Source organism: Osmerus mordax, chromosome 12 (genome assembly GCF_038355195.1).
Source record: "Osmerus mordax isolate fOsmMor3 chromosome 12, fOsmMor3.pri, whole genome shotgun sequence".
NCBI lineage: Eukaryota > Metazoa > Chordata > Actinopteri > Osmeriformes > Osmeridae > Osmerus > Osmerus mordax.
Window position 1 is genome coordinate 4,343,517 of NC_090061.1, and position 17,936 is coordinate 4,361,452.

The following is a 17,936-nucleotide window of genomic DNA, read 5'->3' on the forward strand; positions in this document are numbered from 1 at the left end:
AACAAGGAGGTTTTACGGGAGGAGGTGCGCTGGAAGTTTGGGTCCGGACGCGACAGCCACTGAATCAGGATGTTGCCGTTCTTGCTCAGGTCGGAGGAGCCTTCTGCGGAAAGATACACACACACACACACACAAGACACAATATACACAGATTCAGAAGAACAGGAAAATAAAGAGCATTGCTGAAACACACCAGTACAACTCTATTATTAATATTCAACAATAATAACAGTTATTTGTAATTGACTTAAAACTTGAACTTAATGTTTGTGTTGGTGGATACTGTATGACAGCCCATAATAAGCTGGACTCACTGAGGCAGGGTGCTAGGCGACAGATGCGGACGTTCTCTGGTCTCCTCTCTGAACACTTGTTCCTGGTGTCTGGCATGCCACAGCTGACCGCTCTGCGCTGGGTCCCATTACCACACGACACCGAGCACTGGACACACACACACACACACGTTAACAAATGACACCTGGACACTGGACACACACACACTCCTTAGGAAATACACACACTAGGGAGTACGTAAACACACAGCAGAAGTCCATAGGCACACCAGGAAGTAAACACGCACACATCAGGAAATAAACACACAGCAGGAAGTCATCAGACACACCTGTGACCAGAGACCCTCCCTCCACTGGCCAGGGCAGGGCTGGCGGTTGCAGGCTTGGCGTGACACGGGTCGAAGGTCGTTGCAGTACTTCATGTGGATCTCCCTGGGAGCCTCGTTCCGGAAGGTCTGGACACACGTGACGGAGCGCTTCTGAGTCCCTGTGTCTCCACACACCTTGCTGCAGGCCTCCCAGGAGCCCACCACCCACCTACACAGCACAGAGAACACTCACTACCTCCAGGGATGCTAACAAGAAGCCACACACATGTACTGAGACAGACAGAGAGAGGTGGAGAGAGAGAGAGAGAAAGAGAGAGAAAGAGAGAGACAGAGAGAGGGAGAAAGAGAGAGAAAGAGACAGAGAGAGACAGAGAGAGGGAGAAAGAGAGAGAAAGAGACAGAGAGAGAGAGAGACAGAGAGAGACAGAGAGAGGGAGAAAGAGAGAGAAAGAGACAGAGAGAGAGAGACAGAGAGAGAGAGACAGAGAGAGAGCCAGAGAGAGATAAAGGAAAGGCTGGGGTATAGATGGTAACGTACTCAGGTGGTGGACAGGCCTCCTTGTTGCAGTCCTGAATGTCTGACAGAGGCACCTTGAGGTTCTTACAGAAGCGTCTTTGGACCATCTTACTGTCTGCCCTCCTCCTACAGCCATACCGAGCGATCTGCTTACCTGCGGGACAACACACACACACGCACACACACACAGTTGTAACAGACAGCTCCTACAGACATTTCTAGCTTTGTTCCACTAAAGTACCTCCTCCCCCCCATCCCTGAGAGACTTCCTGTGCTAGCGGTGTTACGTTGAAATACCTCCCCCGCAGAGCCGGGAGCAGGAGGACCATTTCTTGAAGGCCCATTCGTAGGCAGAGTCCTCGTCCAGTGTGTTGCTCTCGATGGTGGTCAGCTCGTCTGCGTTGATGATGTACTTATAGGACAGGTTCACCTCGTCCTCACCATAGATCCTCACCTGGACATGAGGTACACATCACACACACTTCCATTAGATACATGCTACATACAATAACCTTTTTACACAGCGTGTACTTTCACTTACTAAACACACCTTATACTTTCATCGTACTGGATTAGAACTGAAATATATGTATTACATACAAACAGAATTTGACTACAGGAAATGTGAGGTGTGTGTGTGTGTGTTTAGGCATGTGTGTACGTGTGAGTGTATGTGTGAGTGTGTGTGTGTGTCTGTACCATGACGAGGACTCCATGCCGTAGAGGCCCGTTGGTCTGCAGGGTGTCCTTGTCGTTGTCATTGTCATACTCCCACTCCACGCCCTTCTCGATGACAGAACGGGATTCTGGGTAATCTTCCTCAGCGTTCAGGAAGAACTGCCCCGACACCAGGTTCTTCACGGCTGGGTAGGATAACACACTGGTCAGACAGAACACACACACACACGTACAGAACGCATGCACGCTGACACACACACACCCTAGACAAGACAGTCCTGGGTACCTAGAACATGCGAGGTAGCCTTCAGCTCCTGGATCAGCAGGTGTCTTGCTCCTCGTGGAATCTCCAGGACTTTGAGGAAACCTGGAAACAAGGCAGATTTGATGACAGGGTTAAACTGATTACTTATATAAACTGTCCACCTCTGCTTTGAGAGACGACCTCTCCGAACACACATGACCTAATGAGGGATTAACATGTGATCACATCAGATTAAACGAAACCTCAGGCATTTCACGTGTACACGTGTAAAAAGTGGTTGCGAATAGTACAAGGCGTCTGTGACCAGAAGATGGCGTTTGTGACCAGCGCGACCAGTAGATGGTGTGTATGTCGAGTAGAGTGTGTGTGTGCGTGTGTGCGCACACACCTTTGTGAGTGCCGTGTTTCTTGGCGATGCGGTTGATGTTGTCTTTGATGGTCTTGCAGCTGGAGTTGTCTCCACCACACACCCCACAGTTGTCCTCCTGCTGAGAGGAGCCCACTGAGCCGTCACAGCCCACTTTCTGGAAACAAACAAACAAACAAACAAACAAGTGAACACAAACATTTACATTGTAGCCTAGCTGTTGACTTGTTACAATATACACACCAGAATACATTGTCAATGACACATTTTGTCTCTCTCGCTCTCTCTCTCGCTCTCTCTCACGTTCTCTTTCTCTCCTTCCATCTCTTTCTGTCTGTCTCCGAATTTATCTTTGTCTTTATATCCCTCCCTCATTCTCTCTCTCTCTCTCTCTCTCTCTCTCTCTCTCTCTCTCTCTCTCTCTCTCTCTCTCTCTCTCTCTCTCTCTCTCTATTTCTCTCTCTCTGTGTCTCTTTCTCTCTCTCTCTCTCTCCCTCCCTCCTTCTCTCACCTCACACTCCCCGCGCACACACACGCTGAAGTGGTCTTTGTAGGAGCATCGTGTTCCATCCGTCACCATCCTCTGCATGGACACCACGTCCTGGGTCTCCTTGGACTGACAGTGTAGGTGGCAGCGCTTGTTGGCTGGTCACACACACACATTACACACACACACACACACATTACACACACACATTACATATTAAGATGATATACTGATTTTACAGTGAAGGTAAAAAAAAAACTCTTGGCAGAGCTAATTCAACTGATCCACTAGTTCTGTGTCCATAGGGAGAAAGAGTGAAGGGTTGGGGGAGGAAGTGGGAGGGTTTGAAGCGCTTTTAAATAAAGTTCCAAGACAGGATTGTTTTTATAGGTGGGTGGTTCCATAACACTGAGCTAGACTGCTGTCAGAACCCCCTCCCACCGCACACTCTCTCTGTCCCCTCTCCAGCCCCTCCTCCCCCCTCCCCCAGCCCCTCCTCCCCTCTTCCCCAGTCCCCCCTCCCCAGACTCCCCCCTCCCCAGACTCCCCTCTTCCCCAGCCCCCCCTCCCCAGACTCCCCCCTCCCCAGCCGCTCCTCCCCAGCCCCTCCCCTCCTCACTGTCGGGGTGCTCGTATGGCAGCCAGGTGTGCTTGCGGTTGTGGAACTCGAAGCGGTCGTTCCAGACGCGGCACTGCTGCTCCCTGGGGTCGCTGTCCAGCTCGTCACACGGATCCTTGCTGCACAGGCGGAACTGGTAGGTGGCCCCCGCACATGTCCGGCCCCCATTAGCTGGTCTGGGGGGAGAGAGGGCAGAGGAGGGATGAGGAGGAAGCTGTCTGAAAACACTCAAAGTACAAGATTACCAGCTGGGAACACCCCCTGTAGATAGACAGAGAGAGAGACAGAAAGAGAGACAGAGAGAGAGACAGAGAGAGAGAGAGACAGAGAGAGAGACAGAGAGAGAGACAGAGAGAGAGAGACATTTCCCCCCCCCACACGCACACACACCGGCCCGGACCCGGAAACACACACACGTATGTGAGACGTACCTGGGGTTGTCACAGTCACGCGTGCGGAACTGCACCCCTCCCCCGCAGGAGCGTGAGCACTCCCCGTACTGGCTCCACGAACCCCAGTTCCCATCCTGCTTGATGATGTCAGGGGTCAGCCAGATGCAGTGACCTTTGAAGCAATGCTGCCATTGGAGGAGATACAGGAAGTTAGAGCACAGACAGGGCACATAAATAGCCTGTGTGTATGTGTGTGTTTATATACTTTTTTATTATTTTAATAAATAATATTATTTTAGTATCATCGTATATTTACTGTTTCCATACTGTATATGCATGTGTGTGTGCGTGTGTGTGTGTGTGCGTGTACCTTCCCGTCTCCACACATGGTCCCGTCGATGGGTGGCCCCTTCTTGGTCTTGCAGAAGAAGGGGTTGTCAGGGTGACTGCACCAGAGCTGCTTACAGGGGTCAAAGGTCCGGTACTGCAGAACACAGAGAGAGAACCTCCTCACACACACACTCCAGAAAACCTCTTCACACACTCTAGAACCTTCTCACACTTAATTTAGAAGATCCTCACACACTTTAGAACCTCATACGCACTCTAGAATCTCCCATCACACACTTTCCGGAACACAGTAGAACACTGTCGCTAGAGCACCAGAACATTCTCTAGAACACACCAGTGAGAACACCTGTATACAAGACACCACAGCAACAACATCCTCACGCCAGCGTACTGTACTGTCCAAGGATACCAGAACAACAACTACATTAACAACAACAGCAGCAGTCAGAGTCCGCTCTAATCCCCGGCCCCGCCCTGCCCCGCCCTGGCCCCGCCCCTGCCCCGCCCCGGCCCCGCCCTGGCCCCGCCCCAGGACACAGAGAGCAGGAACTGTCTGCAGATGACCACACAAGATGCAGCCGGAGCATGCACACCAACCAGAGAAGAAGAGGAGAGGAGGAGAGGAGGACAAACTCAAAAGGTCAATTGACCAGTCCTCTGAAAAAGTGTTGACCTTGGTTAAACCTTCCCCTCCTCCCCCCCTCACCCCTCTTCCCCCCCCCTCTCCCCCCCCTCCTCCCCACAAGATGGCTGACCCCCTCCTGACCACTGTGACCCCAGGTGACCTCTCTGGGAGGTGTCACACCAAGGTCAAGGGTAAGCCCACGTTTGGCACTGCTCACAGCCTGGCAAGCAGCCAGCAGGATCCTACAGCCTGGTGACAGCCTGGTTCTGTCAGGCTGCTGTTAGATTAGATAAAACTTTATTCATCCCAGAAGGGAAATTCAGAAGCTATATTTACAGCATTTAGCACATTTACAGCCTGGTTAACAGCAGCTGCTTTCATTCTTGCTGTGGGAAGTAGGTGCTTTTCTAGCCTGCTTCAGCTGTTTTTCTAGACCTTACTGACTGTTTGTCTGTGGACTATAGCAGGATGGTCATCCATACCAGCTGTTTTATTTAACGCCTGTTTTTTGTTCTAGAACCCAGCAGAACCACCAGGCTGCGTGGAACCCGGCAGAGCACGTTCTGAACGAGATGATGGGCACAACACCAAGAAATCAAATCGACAAAGAAACAAAGAACACCTAAAATAAAGACGTGAATGTTAGAGCAACGATCTGTAGAAAGAAAACACATAAAGAGGGCGGGGCACACGTTTCAGGAAGGGGAAGGGTTACCTTACCTGTTGTCCTGATTGGCCAACCTTTTGCAGCTGAGGGGGAGGGGTTTGACAAGAGAATAGAGGGTAATCTAGCAAAGCGTGCACAGCCCTGGTGACCATAGGCTAAGGCAGCTGTCAATCAAGCTGTAGCATTCAGTTAGTCAAGTTAGGTCCGGAATGTGCTGAAGAAGAATGGATCCGACCCGAGCTAAACATACCATAATACCTCAAACATCAGTGATACCGTGACACGATGCTAATGCACAACCTTCCTCTGACCCAGAGCACCTCTCCAGGGAACACACGACACCACAGAGTTCTGGGTTTCATGGTAGGTCATGTGGGTGTCAGCGTGGCGTTGTCATGGTTACAGTGTTGGGGTGTAGGCGGCTGGTCTCTGGGTGTCGGTGTGCGGTGTTGTCGTTGCTACAGCGTTGTCATGGTTACAGTGTTAGGGTGTAGGCGCCCGGTCTCACCGCGGTACACATCATGTAGCCTACTCCGAAGTCGAAGCGACACTGCTCGTTCATGGAGTAGTGCAGACCAGGCAGCTGGGGCAATGATGGCCAATTATGGTCAAACGGGTCGTCACGGAGACAGTCGTAGGAACTGGGGGAGGAGCCAAGCAAATATCATACATGACCCTATCATGCCTTGGACTGCCACTGATGTTTGTCACATGACTCCATTTGGGTGTGTGTGCACCTGAGTGTGTGTGTGTGTGGGGATGCACAAGTGTGCACATGAGTGTGTGTGTGTGTGTGTGAGAGAGTGTGTGCAGCTTGGCAGCTTACTGCAGGTATCTCCCCAGCTCCTGCTGGCTGCAGCGGGACCAGTGGAAGCGGTGGAAGGCCGCCTGAACCAGGGGAGCCATGATGCTGCCCATGTGGACCTCCTCCCCACAGCGGTTCCCCTGGCCGTCGTGCTCCATGCCCAGCCTGGAGGGAGAGGGCAGGAGAGGGTCAACAACCACACCCAGGAGAGGAGAGAGGACGAGCATCCTCGTTCCTCTGCTCTTCTCTCGTGTCGTGTGTGTGTAGATTTATGTGTGTGTGTGTGTGTGTGCGTGCGTGTAGATGTATGTGTGTGTGGATGTGTGTGGGTGTAGATATGTGTGTGTGTGGATGTGTGTGTGTAGATATGTGTGTATGTAGATGTGTGTGTGTGTGGATATGTGTGTGTGTGGATGTGTGTGTGTGTAGATATGTGTGTGTGTAGATATGTGTGTGTGTGTAGATGTGTGTGTGTGTAGATGTGTGTGTGTGTAGATGTGTGTGTGTGTAGATGTGTGCGTGTGTAGATGTGTGTGTGTGTAGATGTGTGTGTGTGTGGATGTGTGTGTGTGTAGATATGTGTGTGTGTAGATATGTGTGTGTGTGTAGATGTGTGTGGGTGTAGATGTGTGTGTGTAGATGTGTGTGTGTGTAGATGTGTGTGTGTGTAGATGTGTGTGTGTGTAGATGTGTGCGTGTGTAGATGTGTGTGTGTGTGGATGTGTGTGTGTGTAGATATGTGTGTGTGTAGATATGTGTGTGTGTGTAGATGTGTGTGGGTGTAGATGTGTGTGTGTAGATGTGTGTGTGTGTAGATGTGTGTGTGTAGATGTGTGCGTGTAGATGTGTGTGTGTGTGTAGATGTGTGTGTGTGTAGATGTGTGCGTGTGTAGATGTGTGTGCGTGTAGATGTGTGTGTGTGTGTAGATGTGTGCGTGTGTAGATGTGTGTGCGTGTAGATGTGTGTGTGTGTAGATGTGTGCGTGTGTAGATGTGTGCGTGTGTAGATAGATGGGTGTGTGCGTGTACTCACACATGTCCGGTCTCATGGGCCACCACGAAGGCTGATGAGAAGCCGTCCTCGTGGTTCAGGGTGCAACTCCTCACTGGGTGGCACATGCCCGTCACTGGGGCGTAACCTAGGCAACAGACAGCCAGCAAACATTGCCTCTGCGTCAGACCGTGACCTTTTAACTTTCAATACAGGAAGTCTCTCTGCCCATCTCTCTCTCTGTGTCCCACTCACTCTTTCTTTTTGCATCCCCCCCTTAATCTCTCTCTCCCTCCCCCCTGTCTGACTCTATTTCGGTCTCTTTCATTACCTCTCTGTCTCCCCTCATCTCCCTTTCTCTCTCCCCCATCCCTCTCTCCTTTTTTTTTTTTTGTTTGTTGGGGTTTTATTTTTTTTGGTTTGATGAGGTCTTAATATTGTGTGGGAGTTGTAAGTGAAGTGGTTTTTGTCTTGATAAGACAGGTTTGGTGTGGTGAAACAGCTTGGTTGGCTGGTAGTTCTAACTGCCCAATAAAGGTATCTTTAAAAGTCAAAAAAAGTCTCTCCCCCAAATCCTTCAATTTCTCCCCCATCACTCTCTTACCCCACAATCCCACCTTTTCTCCCCTAATCCCCCCCCCTCCCCTCCCTCCCTCCCTCCCTCTCTCCCCTCGCCCCACCCCCCCTCACCCTGCATGCCGGTGGGTCCAAACTCCTGGCGTGTGAGGAAGATGGCGTGGTCGTGGTACTCAGCATCCCCTGTGTCCTGCTTCTGCTGCAAGAAGGCCCAGCGACACACGTTCTCCAGGCTCTGGGACGGGTTCCCCAGCTCGATCAGGGACATGGACTGAGGGGGCAGGGGGGGGGGGGAGAGAGATCAGTGTTATAAGCAGAAAGCTCTGATGCGTTTTAAATGAGGCCAGAACTTGAACCAAGCAGCAGGATCCTTCGTAGAACCCCCCACAGAACCCATGTGTGTGTTCCTCTCTAGGCTGGGAGGAGCTGGGAGGAGCTGGGAGGAGCTGGGAGGAGCTGGGAGGAGCTGGGCGGAGCTGGGAGGAGCTGGGAGGAGTTGGGCGGAGTTGGGAGGAGCTGGGAGGAGCTGGGCGGAGTTGGGAGGATCTGGGAATATCCCACACTGACAGCAGGAAAGGAGGACTGACTGTAAGGTGCCTCTCCCTGCTGCTCCCCCTGCAGCCACCAGGTGGCAGTGTTGCAGTAGCAGACACAGAGCAACAGCAGGAGCATCATAGCCTACAACACTGCAGAGTGGACTGTATGCTGGACTGTATAGTGGACTAGAGTGGACTGTATGCTGGACTGTATAGTGGACTAGAGTGGACCGTATGCTGGACTGTATAGTGGACTAGAGTGGACTGTATGCTGGACTGTATAGTGGACTAGAGTGGACTGTATGCTGGACTGTATAGTGGACTAGAGTTGAATATATAATGGACTAGAGTGGACTATATCATGGACTAGGGTGGACTATAACTTGAACTAGTGTGAACTGTAGATTGGACTATATAATGGACTACTGTTGTTCCAGAGTGAACTATACATACATAGTGGATTATACAGTGGACTAGAGTTATGTGATCTAGAGTCCACTTTACCGTGGATAAGACTGTAGTAGACAGTGGGTTACACTGATGTGCTGTTTTTGATATAACACACTTCCTGTTTTGAACAACTTCCACTATTTCGCACCTACAACCCAAAACTAACCCAGCCATAACACACCAAGTTCACACACACACACACACACACACGCGCACACACACACACACACCCACACACACACACACAGGAATTATGGTTGCTTATATAATGGTGGTTAAGTTCTAAAAGCAGAGTATGAACACCCACGTCTAGACAATACTGTCTTCTCCTCTCTTTCTTCTCTCTCTCCCTCTCTCTGTCCCTTCCTCTGTCTTTCTGCCTCTCTTTCTTTTTCTCTCACTCGATTTCCCACTCCCCCTCTCTCTGTGTGTTTTCACACATGCCCATGACATGTGGGGTGTGGGGTGTACTGTGTAGCGTGTAGCGTGTGGGGTGTACTGTGTAGCGTGTAGCGTGTGGGGTGTGGGGTGTACTGTGTAGCGTGTGGTGTGTACTGTGTAGCGTGTAGCGTGTGGGGTGTACTGTGTAGTGTGTGGGGTGTACTGTGTAGCGTGTGGGGTGTGGGGTGTACTGTGTAGCGTGTAGCGTGTGGGGTGTACTGTGTAGCGTGTAGCGTGTGGGGTGTACTGTGTAGCGTGTGGGGTGTACTGTGTAGTGTGTGGGGTGTACTGTGTAGCGTGTGGGGTGTACTGTGTAGCGTGTGGGGTGTACTGTGTAGCGTGTAGCGTGTGGGGTGTACTGTGTAGCGTGTGGGGTGCAGCTCAGGTTCTCCCTGTGCTGCAGAGGAGACATATGGCCTCTCTCTCACGACAGAGTAAAAGCCACACATGCTGCACCAACATGCATCACTGTGTGTGTGTGTGAGTGTGCGCGTGCGTGTGAGAGTGTGTGAGTGAGTGAGTGCGAGTGTGTTTTCAGGGTCACACAGCCAATCTGCAGGCTGTCTGGGTACAGCTCTGTTGCCACGGTAATTGGAGATGATGGACAGCCAGAGCACTGTCCTGAGCTGTATGCGGATAGGGGTGGGGCCAGGGTGGGGGGTGGGGTGGACTGGGGGCAAGCCAGTGTGTGTGAGTATGTGTGTGAGTGTCTGTGTGTATGTGTGTAAGTGTGTGTGTGTGGCTCCAGAGGGACAGTGAGAAAGACTGGGGAGGAAGTGAATGGTAAGCAGCTTTAGCTTATTAGGACCAATATCATGTATTCTGTCTGCTCTATCTGTTCTAGCATCCGGATGGATAGTCCCTTCATTCTATCTCTCTCTTCCTCTTCCTCCCTCTCTTTCCCTCCCACCCTCCCTCCCTCCCTCTCTTTCCCTCCCTCCGTCGCTCCCCAGTGTTGAGTTACCTAGAAGGAGAGGGGCAGGATCGTTAGTCGGCCATGTGTTTGTGAATGAGGGAAAGCCAGCATCATTGATTGTTTATCTTTGCATGGACTTCCCATGATTCCGTGCTCTGGCCCCCCCAGGGGAAAGCTGATTGCGTAACACCGTGTTTCTGTGTTCCTCAGTGCTGAGCTGTGAAGGCGTGCGACTTTGAAAACCCTCCCCTGGGAACCTCACGCTTTTAGTTCCTCTTTTGCTCAGTCCACTGGAATAACAGGAGTGAGTGCTGGGAACCGTTTGTGTGTGTCTTGTGTGAGTGTGGTTGTTGTGTGTGGATGAGTGTGTGTGTGTGAAGGTAGCCATAGAAAGCAAGTGGTAATGTACTCTGTAACCCTGTACTAGCACATCCATGCTAACCCTAGCCATGTATCGGCACATCCATGCTAACCCTAGCCATGTGCTAGCACATCCATGCTAACTCTGTCCCTGCACTACAAACACTAGAGTTGATAAGAAAATAATATCACACACTAACTCTCTCCCCCACCCCCACCCCCACACACACCCCCACAACACACACACACACACACACACACGCACACACACACACACACACACACCCACACACACCCACCACACACACACACACACACAGTCTTACCTTGCCATGGCCCAGCATGATGATTCGTACTAAAACCACGTTGATCCTTGTCCCCAGAGACTGGTCATGGTAGATTTCATTCACCTGCACATGTAAGCACACGTTACACATGTAAGCTCATGTTACACAGGTAAATATAAAGGAGTTACACAGGTAAATACACAAGAGTTACACAGGTAAATACACAAGAGTTACACAGGTAAATACACAAGAGTTACACAGGTAAATACACAAGAGTTACACAGGTAAATACACAAGAGTTACACAGGTAAATACACAAGAGTTACACAGGTAAATACACAAGAGTTACGCAGGTAAGCACCCGTCGGAAACACAGACACAGAGGGAAATACAAGCAGACATGACAAGAGTGAGAAAGAAGTAGAGAGGTGGAGGAGGAGCAGTGGAGGAAGAAGAGGAGTGGGGGAAGAGGAAGATAAGGAGGAGGAGGAGAGGAAAGGGGTCAAATGAAACATGAATTAGTAGAAAAGCTCAGGAGCAGGAGGGATGTGAGAGGGCTGCTTCAGGACAGGTTTACCGCCTGCGTTCACCTTGAAGTTTATACTTGTCCTTTTGTGAAAGAGCGCCATGGGGTTGCTAGGTAACCACCAAACAAAGTTTGGGCTATCTGTTGCCATGGAGTATGTGTGTGTCTGTGTGTATGACCAGAGGTGACATGGACCCTCCAGTGGGTCAGTTCACACTCTGCCTATTCCATCCCGTTACCTTGACAACAGGCGCCCAATTAGGAGCAGCCGACTTCCAGGTGACCCTGACACTACGGGCCTCAGTATAATTAGAAACACCCCGCCCCACACACACATAAAACCCACAGCCCACACACACACCATACACACACATGGTCCAGTCCATGATAATGATTGTGAGAGCATGTCTCTCATTAATGCACCCAGAGGGGGGATCCATTTAGAGGCCAGGTGGCATCATTTCTACTGCAGCTTACAGATGTGTGTGTGTGTGTGTGTTTGTGTGTGTTTGTCTGTGTGTTTGTTTTGTAACTAACACAGACATAGAGGTTGGTTAGGTGCAAAATCATTAATATGAGATTAACTATGCAGCAAAACCTCATTTACCTAGATAGAATGAGAGAAAGAGAGTGAGACAGAGAAACAAAGAGAGACAGAGAGAGAGAGAGAGAGAGAGAGAGAGAGAGAGAGAGAGAGAGAGAGAGAGAGAGAGAGAGAGAGAGAGAGAGAGAGAGAGAGAGAGAGAGAGAGAGAGAGAGAGAGAGAGAGAGAGAGAGAGAGAGAGAGAGAGAGAGAGAGAGAGAGAGAGAGAGAGAGAGAGAGAGAGAAGGGCATCCTGTGGCATGCTGTTCTCAGGGAACCAGAAAGAGAGACACCCTGACACCTAGAGGGGTGTGAAGTTTGGTTGCAGACAGACAGGATGTTTACTGGTCTCCCAGGACAACCAGACACAGACACACTAACATAGAACAAGCTCATTCTCATGAGTATCTTAAGATCTGGGTCACTTATAAGCTATCAGCTAGTAAGAGTGTGTGTGTGTGTGTGTAAGAATATGTGTGTGAGTGGGTGAGTATGTGTGTGTGAGAATATGTCTGTGTAAGTGTGTGTGTGTGTGTGAGAATGTGTGTGTGTGTCCATGTGTATATGAATGCGGTGTGGCTGCCTGACCTTTGTGTCTAACTAGGAGCTTAACATGACCCGTTACAACCCAGACCAGCTGAACACTCTCTCTCTTACACACAAGCACACGCACACACACTCTCTTCCGAACACACACTCTTTCTTTCTTACACACACACATCTGATTAGTATTCTACCAGATTAGATGTTAAATCTATCTGTAACCTCTAACCCTCCCCCCATACACACACACACACACACACACACACACACACACACACACACACACACACACACACACACACCATCACCTTTGTCATCATCTTTCTCTTCTCTAATAGAGCTGCTGTGTATTGATGGCTAGTCTGGCGCACGGGGGGGCGGGCAACCTTACACCAGGTCTATCATCAGTCACACACAAACACACACCTACACACACACAAACACACACCTACACACACACAAACACACACCTACACACACACAAACACACACCTACACACACACAAACACACACCTACACACACACAAACACACACCTACACACACACAAACACACACCTACACACACACAAACACACACCTACACACACACAAACACACACCTACACACACACAAACACACACCTACACACACACAAACACACACCTACACACACACACACACAGTGCTTAACTCCAGCAGCTCATCAGTGTGGTCAGGAAAGAGTCTGTCAGAGGAAACGTTCAATATCTGAGAGCTGACAACTCTGACAAATAAAGGAAATATTTCTAAATGCAGAACTGACCACAACTTGTTCCCCCCCCCCCCCCCCCCCAGACTGCTGGATGGGCAGATGAGTGGTGGGTGGGTGGGTTCATCAGGTTCATGCCTGATCCATGGTCAAAGGATCAATCAGACTCCCCTCTACTCTCCTCTGTGGAACACCCTACTCTGTGTGTGTGTGTGTGTGTGTGTGTGTGCATCATTGATGTTCTCCCGACCACTGGTCATTGACAGCAAACCTTGGGAGGGTTTGGAGGTGTGAGGACTGGTGGGAAAAGAGTGGGAAGTAAACAATCTTCACACACACACACACACACACACAAACACACACTGTAACACTCCAGTTGAACCTCACAGAAGGGATTAAGTGGTTGCCGAGGGATCTCTTTGATGTCCTGCAGACAGTGATACCACCCCCTTACACCGACCAACGGCCACACACACACACACACACACACACGCACACACACACACACACACACACAGTCCTCTATGGCCCTGAGTTCACTCCTACAGCCATGGGGCAAAAAGGAAGAGAAGACCATCTCAGTACCAGTATGGGTCTATACAACACCTACAGAGAGAGGAGAGGAGAGAGGGGAGGAGAGAGGGGAAGAGAGAAGAGGAAAGAGGGGAGGAGAGAGGGGAGGGGAGAGGGAGGAGAGAGGGGAGGGGAGGAGAGTGGAGGAGAGAGGGGAGGAGATAGGAGGAGAGAGGGGAGGAGAGAGGGGAGGGGAGAGGGAGGGGATAGGGGAGGGGATAGGGGGAGGGAGGAGAGTGGAGGGGAGGGGAGAGGAGAGAGGAGGAGAGAGGGGAGGGGAGGGAATGGGAGGGGAGAGGGGAGAGGGGAAGGGGGAAGGGAGGAGAGTGGAGGAGAGAGGGGAGGAGAGAGGGGATAGGAGAGGGGAGGGGGGAAGGGAGGAGAGTGGAGGGGAGGGGAGAGGAGAGAGGAGGAGAGAGGGGAGGAGAGAGGGGAGGGGAGAGGGGAAGGGAGGAGAGTGGAGTGGAGGGGAGGGGAGAGAGGAGGAGAGAGGAGGAGAGAGGGGAGGAGAGGGGAGAGGGGAAGGGAGGAGAGTGGAGGGGAGGGGAGAGGAGAGAGGATTGGGGAGAGGAGAGGTGGAGGTACAGAGGTGTGTCGCCTATTAGTTTTCTACACTGACCTCACAAAGACACACACACCACACACACCTGCAGCCCAAACACACAGACACACACACACCTGTGGTCTTATACACACATGCACACACATGCAAACACACACACACACACACACACAAACCACTCTCATCTCTGGTTTAATTTGCAGAGATTAAAGTCCACAAACACACACACACTACTTGGAGTGAGTGCAAGGCTAAGCTCTTTGTAGTGTCCAAGCATACTGCCTGCTACACTGCATCACGAACTGACACACACACACACACACACACACACACACACACACGCACGCAGATGAAGCCATAGAAAGAAAATCACATCATATTCAAATGGAGTTTGGGATTACCTGGTTGTGATTGACGGGTGATTGCATTCTGCTCTGTTTGTATGTCTCTGTGTGTGTGTGTGTATGTGCGTGTGTGTGTGCGTGCGTATATAAACCCTGTCCTTCAGCGCCAGTCGATGACATCAGCGTGAAGGCCAACTGAGGTCATCTCCAGCTGTTAGGGTCAACTCAGTTCAGGTTCAACCAAGATGAGCTTTTCCCTCACTAAACACAGATCAGCGCTTAGAAGGCTTAAGACACAGTGTCCTTATGTTCTGGGAAAATGTATCAGAATGTGTGTATGGTTTGGTGTGTGAGTAGTGTGTGTATGTGTGTATATGTGTGTGTTGAGTATGCGTGCTTGTGGATTTGTGTGGATGTGTGTGCGTGTGCCTGTGTGTGAGGCGTGTACATGTGTGTGTGTGTGTGTGTGTGTGCGTGTGCCTCTGTGTGAGTGTGTGGGGCGTGTGCATGTGTGTGTGTGGGGCGTGTACATGTGTGTGTGTGTGTGTGTGCGTGTGTGTGCCTCTGTGTGAGTGTGTATATGTGTGTGGTGTGTGTACTCACGATGTTCATGAGCGTGAGGAGGTATTTCTGCACGTGCTCCTTGCCGTGGAACTGGACCACCGAGTCGTCCACGCCCAGCAACACCTCGATGTTGTAGGCTCGCTCTGAGCTGTGCCTGCGGCCACGCCCTCTCCGCGTGTGGTTCACACTCTGCTGCACGCCGCGGTACAGGGCCTCCAGATCCAGCAGGCCGCCCAGCGCTGCACCTGCACACACACACACACACACATTCATATTTGTGCATGTCTGTAGCTGCGTGGTTATTCTTCACATATTTTTTCCAAACAACTAAATATTGCTATTCCCATTCCCACCAATCAAGCTACCAGATGGTCCTGGTAAATAGACATAAACACACACAAGCATTTCACCAAAAATTTGACTGATTCCTATCAGATGTATTGATGATTAACGCTAGTTAAACAGCATTTACTAATACCTGAATACCATTTTGAGATACTGGTCAAGACAGAGAGATGGAGAAAGACAGAGAGAGGTGGAGAGAGACACACAGAGAGAGAGAGAGAGAGAGAGAGAGAGAGTTAGAGACAGAGATAGAAAGATTGAGAAAAGAAAGGACAGAGGGAGGAAGAGGACTAGACAAGGAGGAGGAGAGAGTGAGAGGAAGGGGAAAAGAGAGAGAGAGGAGTAGAGAGGGAGGGGCAGACAAAGGGAGGGGCAAAGAGAGGATAAATGTTGCTGTCTCCAGAGCCAAGGCTGCCCCCTCATCCTGCCACCCAGACCAGTCGCCGTGGTGACCACAGAAGGCCAGGACACCAGCAGCACATGCCGGAACACTGAGGCTTGTCATGTCTGTCTGTGTGTGTATCAGCAGTGCTAGACAGAGAGCACAGTGTGTAGGTAGGAAGTGTACATGATAAGTCAGACTCTCCTACTGAGAGGTACCTAAGAAAGAGAGAGGAGCGGAGGAGGGGGAGAGATAGAGAGAGAGCGAGACAGAGAGACAGAGCAAGAGAGAGAGAGATAGAGAGAGAACAAGATAGAGAGAGAGAGAGCATAACAGAGAGGGGGAGAGAGAGAGCATGAGAGAGAGATAGAGAGAGAGAGAGGGGAAGGGAAAGAGGCGAAGGGGTTGCAAAGGATTATGGGTAAAGAGCTAGCACCTAGTTTTCCTCCCCTCCTTCCCCTTCCCTGCTTATGTAACGTTGCTAGGGCAACGGGTGAACGGTGAAACAATGAGGCTGGCTAATATTGGCTCCTAACGTCCTCCCTCATTGGTCCCTCAAACCAACCAATCACACGACAGCGAGAGAGTCTAATCTTGGGTCTTAACATTAGACCTACCAATCACATGACAGGAGAAGTGGCAGGGAGGTTGTTTATGTTTGTGTATGTATGTGTAGGTAAGTGTAGGTGTGTGTGTGTGTTTGTGCAGGTGTGTGTGTGTTTGTGCAGGTGCGTGTGTGTTTGTGCAGGTGTGTGTGTGTTTGTGCAGGTGCGTGTGTGTTTGTGCAGGTGCGTGTGTGTTTGTGCAGGTGCGTGTGTGTTTGTGCAGGTGTGTGTGTGTTTGTGCAGGTGTGTGTTTCTGTCAGATGTTGGCCCTTCCTCTGTGTGCTCCACCAGGTTCAGGTGTCGTACCCCTCCTCTGTTCATCTTCCCCTCCTTCCTCCCTCTCCCTCTCCCTCTCCCTCTCCCTCCCCCCTCCCCCCACCCTCCCTCTCACTACAGATTGTCATTCAGGTGGGGTGGCGCCCAGCCTTATTAGGATACAACCGTACTCTGTCTTTCAACCTTTGTAAATGTCAAGAATGTCTGAGAGCCAACACAATAGGGGGGAGAAAGAGAGAGAGAGAGTGAGATAGAGCGAGAGAGAGAAAGAAAGAAAGAAAGAGAAGGTGGTATACACTGAGAGAAAGAGGAAGACAGGAAAGGGAGAGAGGAAGACAGGAAGAGAAAGAGAGGAAGAGAGAGAGGTTTCCTGTTCGAGCCCAGGGCTGGTGTCAGAGGTAGGTAGCTACTGTATATCAATAACTTTGACCTTAGAGCTGGAATCTACAGTACTTTTAGCAGGAGAGGAAGGCCATGTGTGTGCCTGTGTGTGTGTGCCTGCGTGTGTGTGTCTCTCTGTGTATGTGTGTGTGTGACCTTGCTGACAGACACAGGGTTGACTATAGTGACAAGACACATTCATAAAGAAGAATTTGAGACTCAGAAAATGACAAAGACAGATAAACACACACACACACACACACACACACACACACACACTGCTTTGCTTGCATACACACATGTATCTGCACCTACACACACGGAAAAACTTTGCTTACACAAACACCTTGGTACCATAGCTCAGGACCAGGACACTATGTCTCCTTAGCGACAGGTTTATAGGTCGTCAAGGTGATGAGTGGTGGGGATGTCAGACCATTAAAAGCATGGAAAGCATCTAGACGTGTTCCAGCGCTGAACACCATGTGACCCCAGCATCGGGCTCCGCATACAAGGACCAACACACACACTCTCACATAATTACACACACACACATATTTTATCACCTG

At 50.6% G+C, this 17,936-nt stretch overlaps 1 protein-coding gene across 1 annotated transcript in view; it reads right to left on the reverse strand.

Annotated features, from left to right (window-relative positions):
• Positions 1-17,936, reverse strand: part of LOC136954464 (A disintegrin and metalloproteinase with thrombospondin motifs 2-like) — a 50,198-nt gene that overhangs the window by 3,773 nt on the left and 28,489 nt on the right. Inside the window, 19 exon segments of the mRNA XM_067248098.1 lie at positions 17-103; positions 315-441; positions 623-830; positions 1,161-1,293; positions 1,437-1,593; positions 1,839-2,002; positions 2,104-2,184; positions 2,483-2,606; positions 2,961-3,094; positions 3,556-3,731; positions 3,987-4,132; positions 4,318-4,431; positions 5,644-5,673; positions 6,099-6,231; positions 6,417-6,560; positions 7,429-7,534; positions 8,077-8,233; positions 10,992-11,075; positions 15,418-15,623. Of these exon segments, the coding sequence (XP_067104199.1) occupies positions 17-103; positions 315-441; positions 623-830; positions 1,161-1,293; positions 1,437-1,593; positions 1,839-2,002; positions 2,104-2,184; positions 2,483-2,606; positions 2,961-3,094; positions 3,556-3,731; positions 3,987-4,132; positions 4,318-4,431; positions 5,644-5,673; positions 6,099-6,231; positions 6,417-6,560; positions 7,429-7,534; positions 8,077-8,233; positions 10,992-11,075; positions 15,418-15,623 (2,511 nt within the window).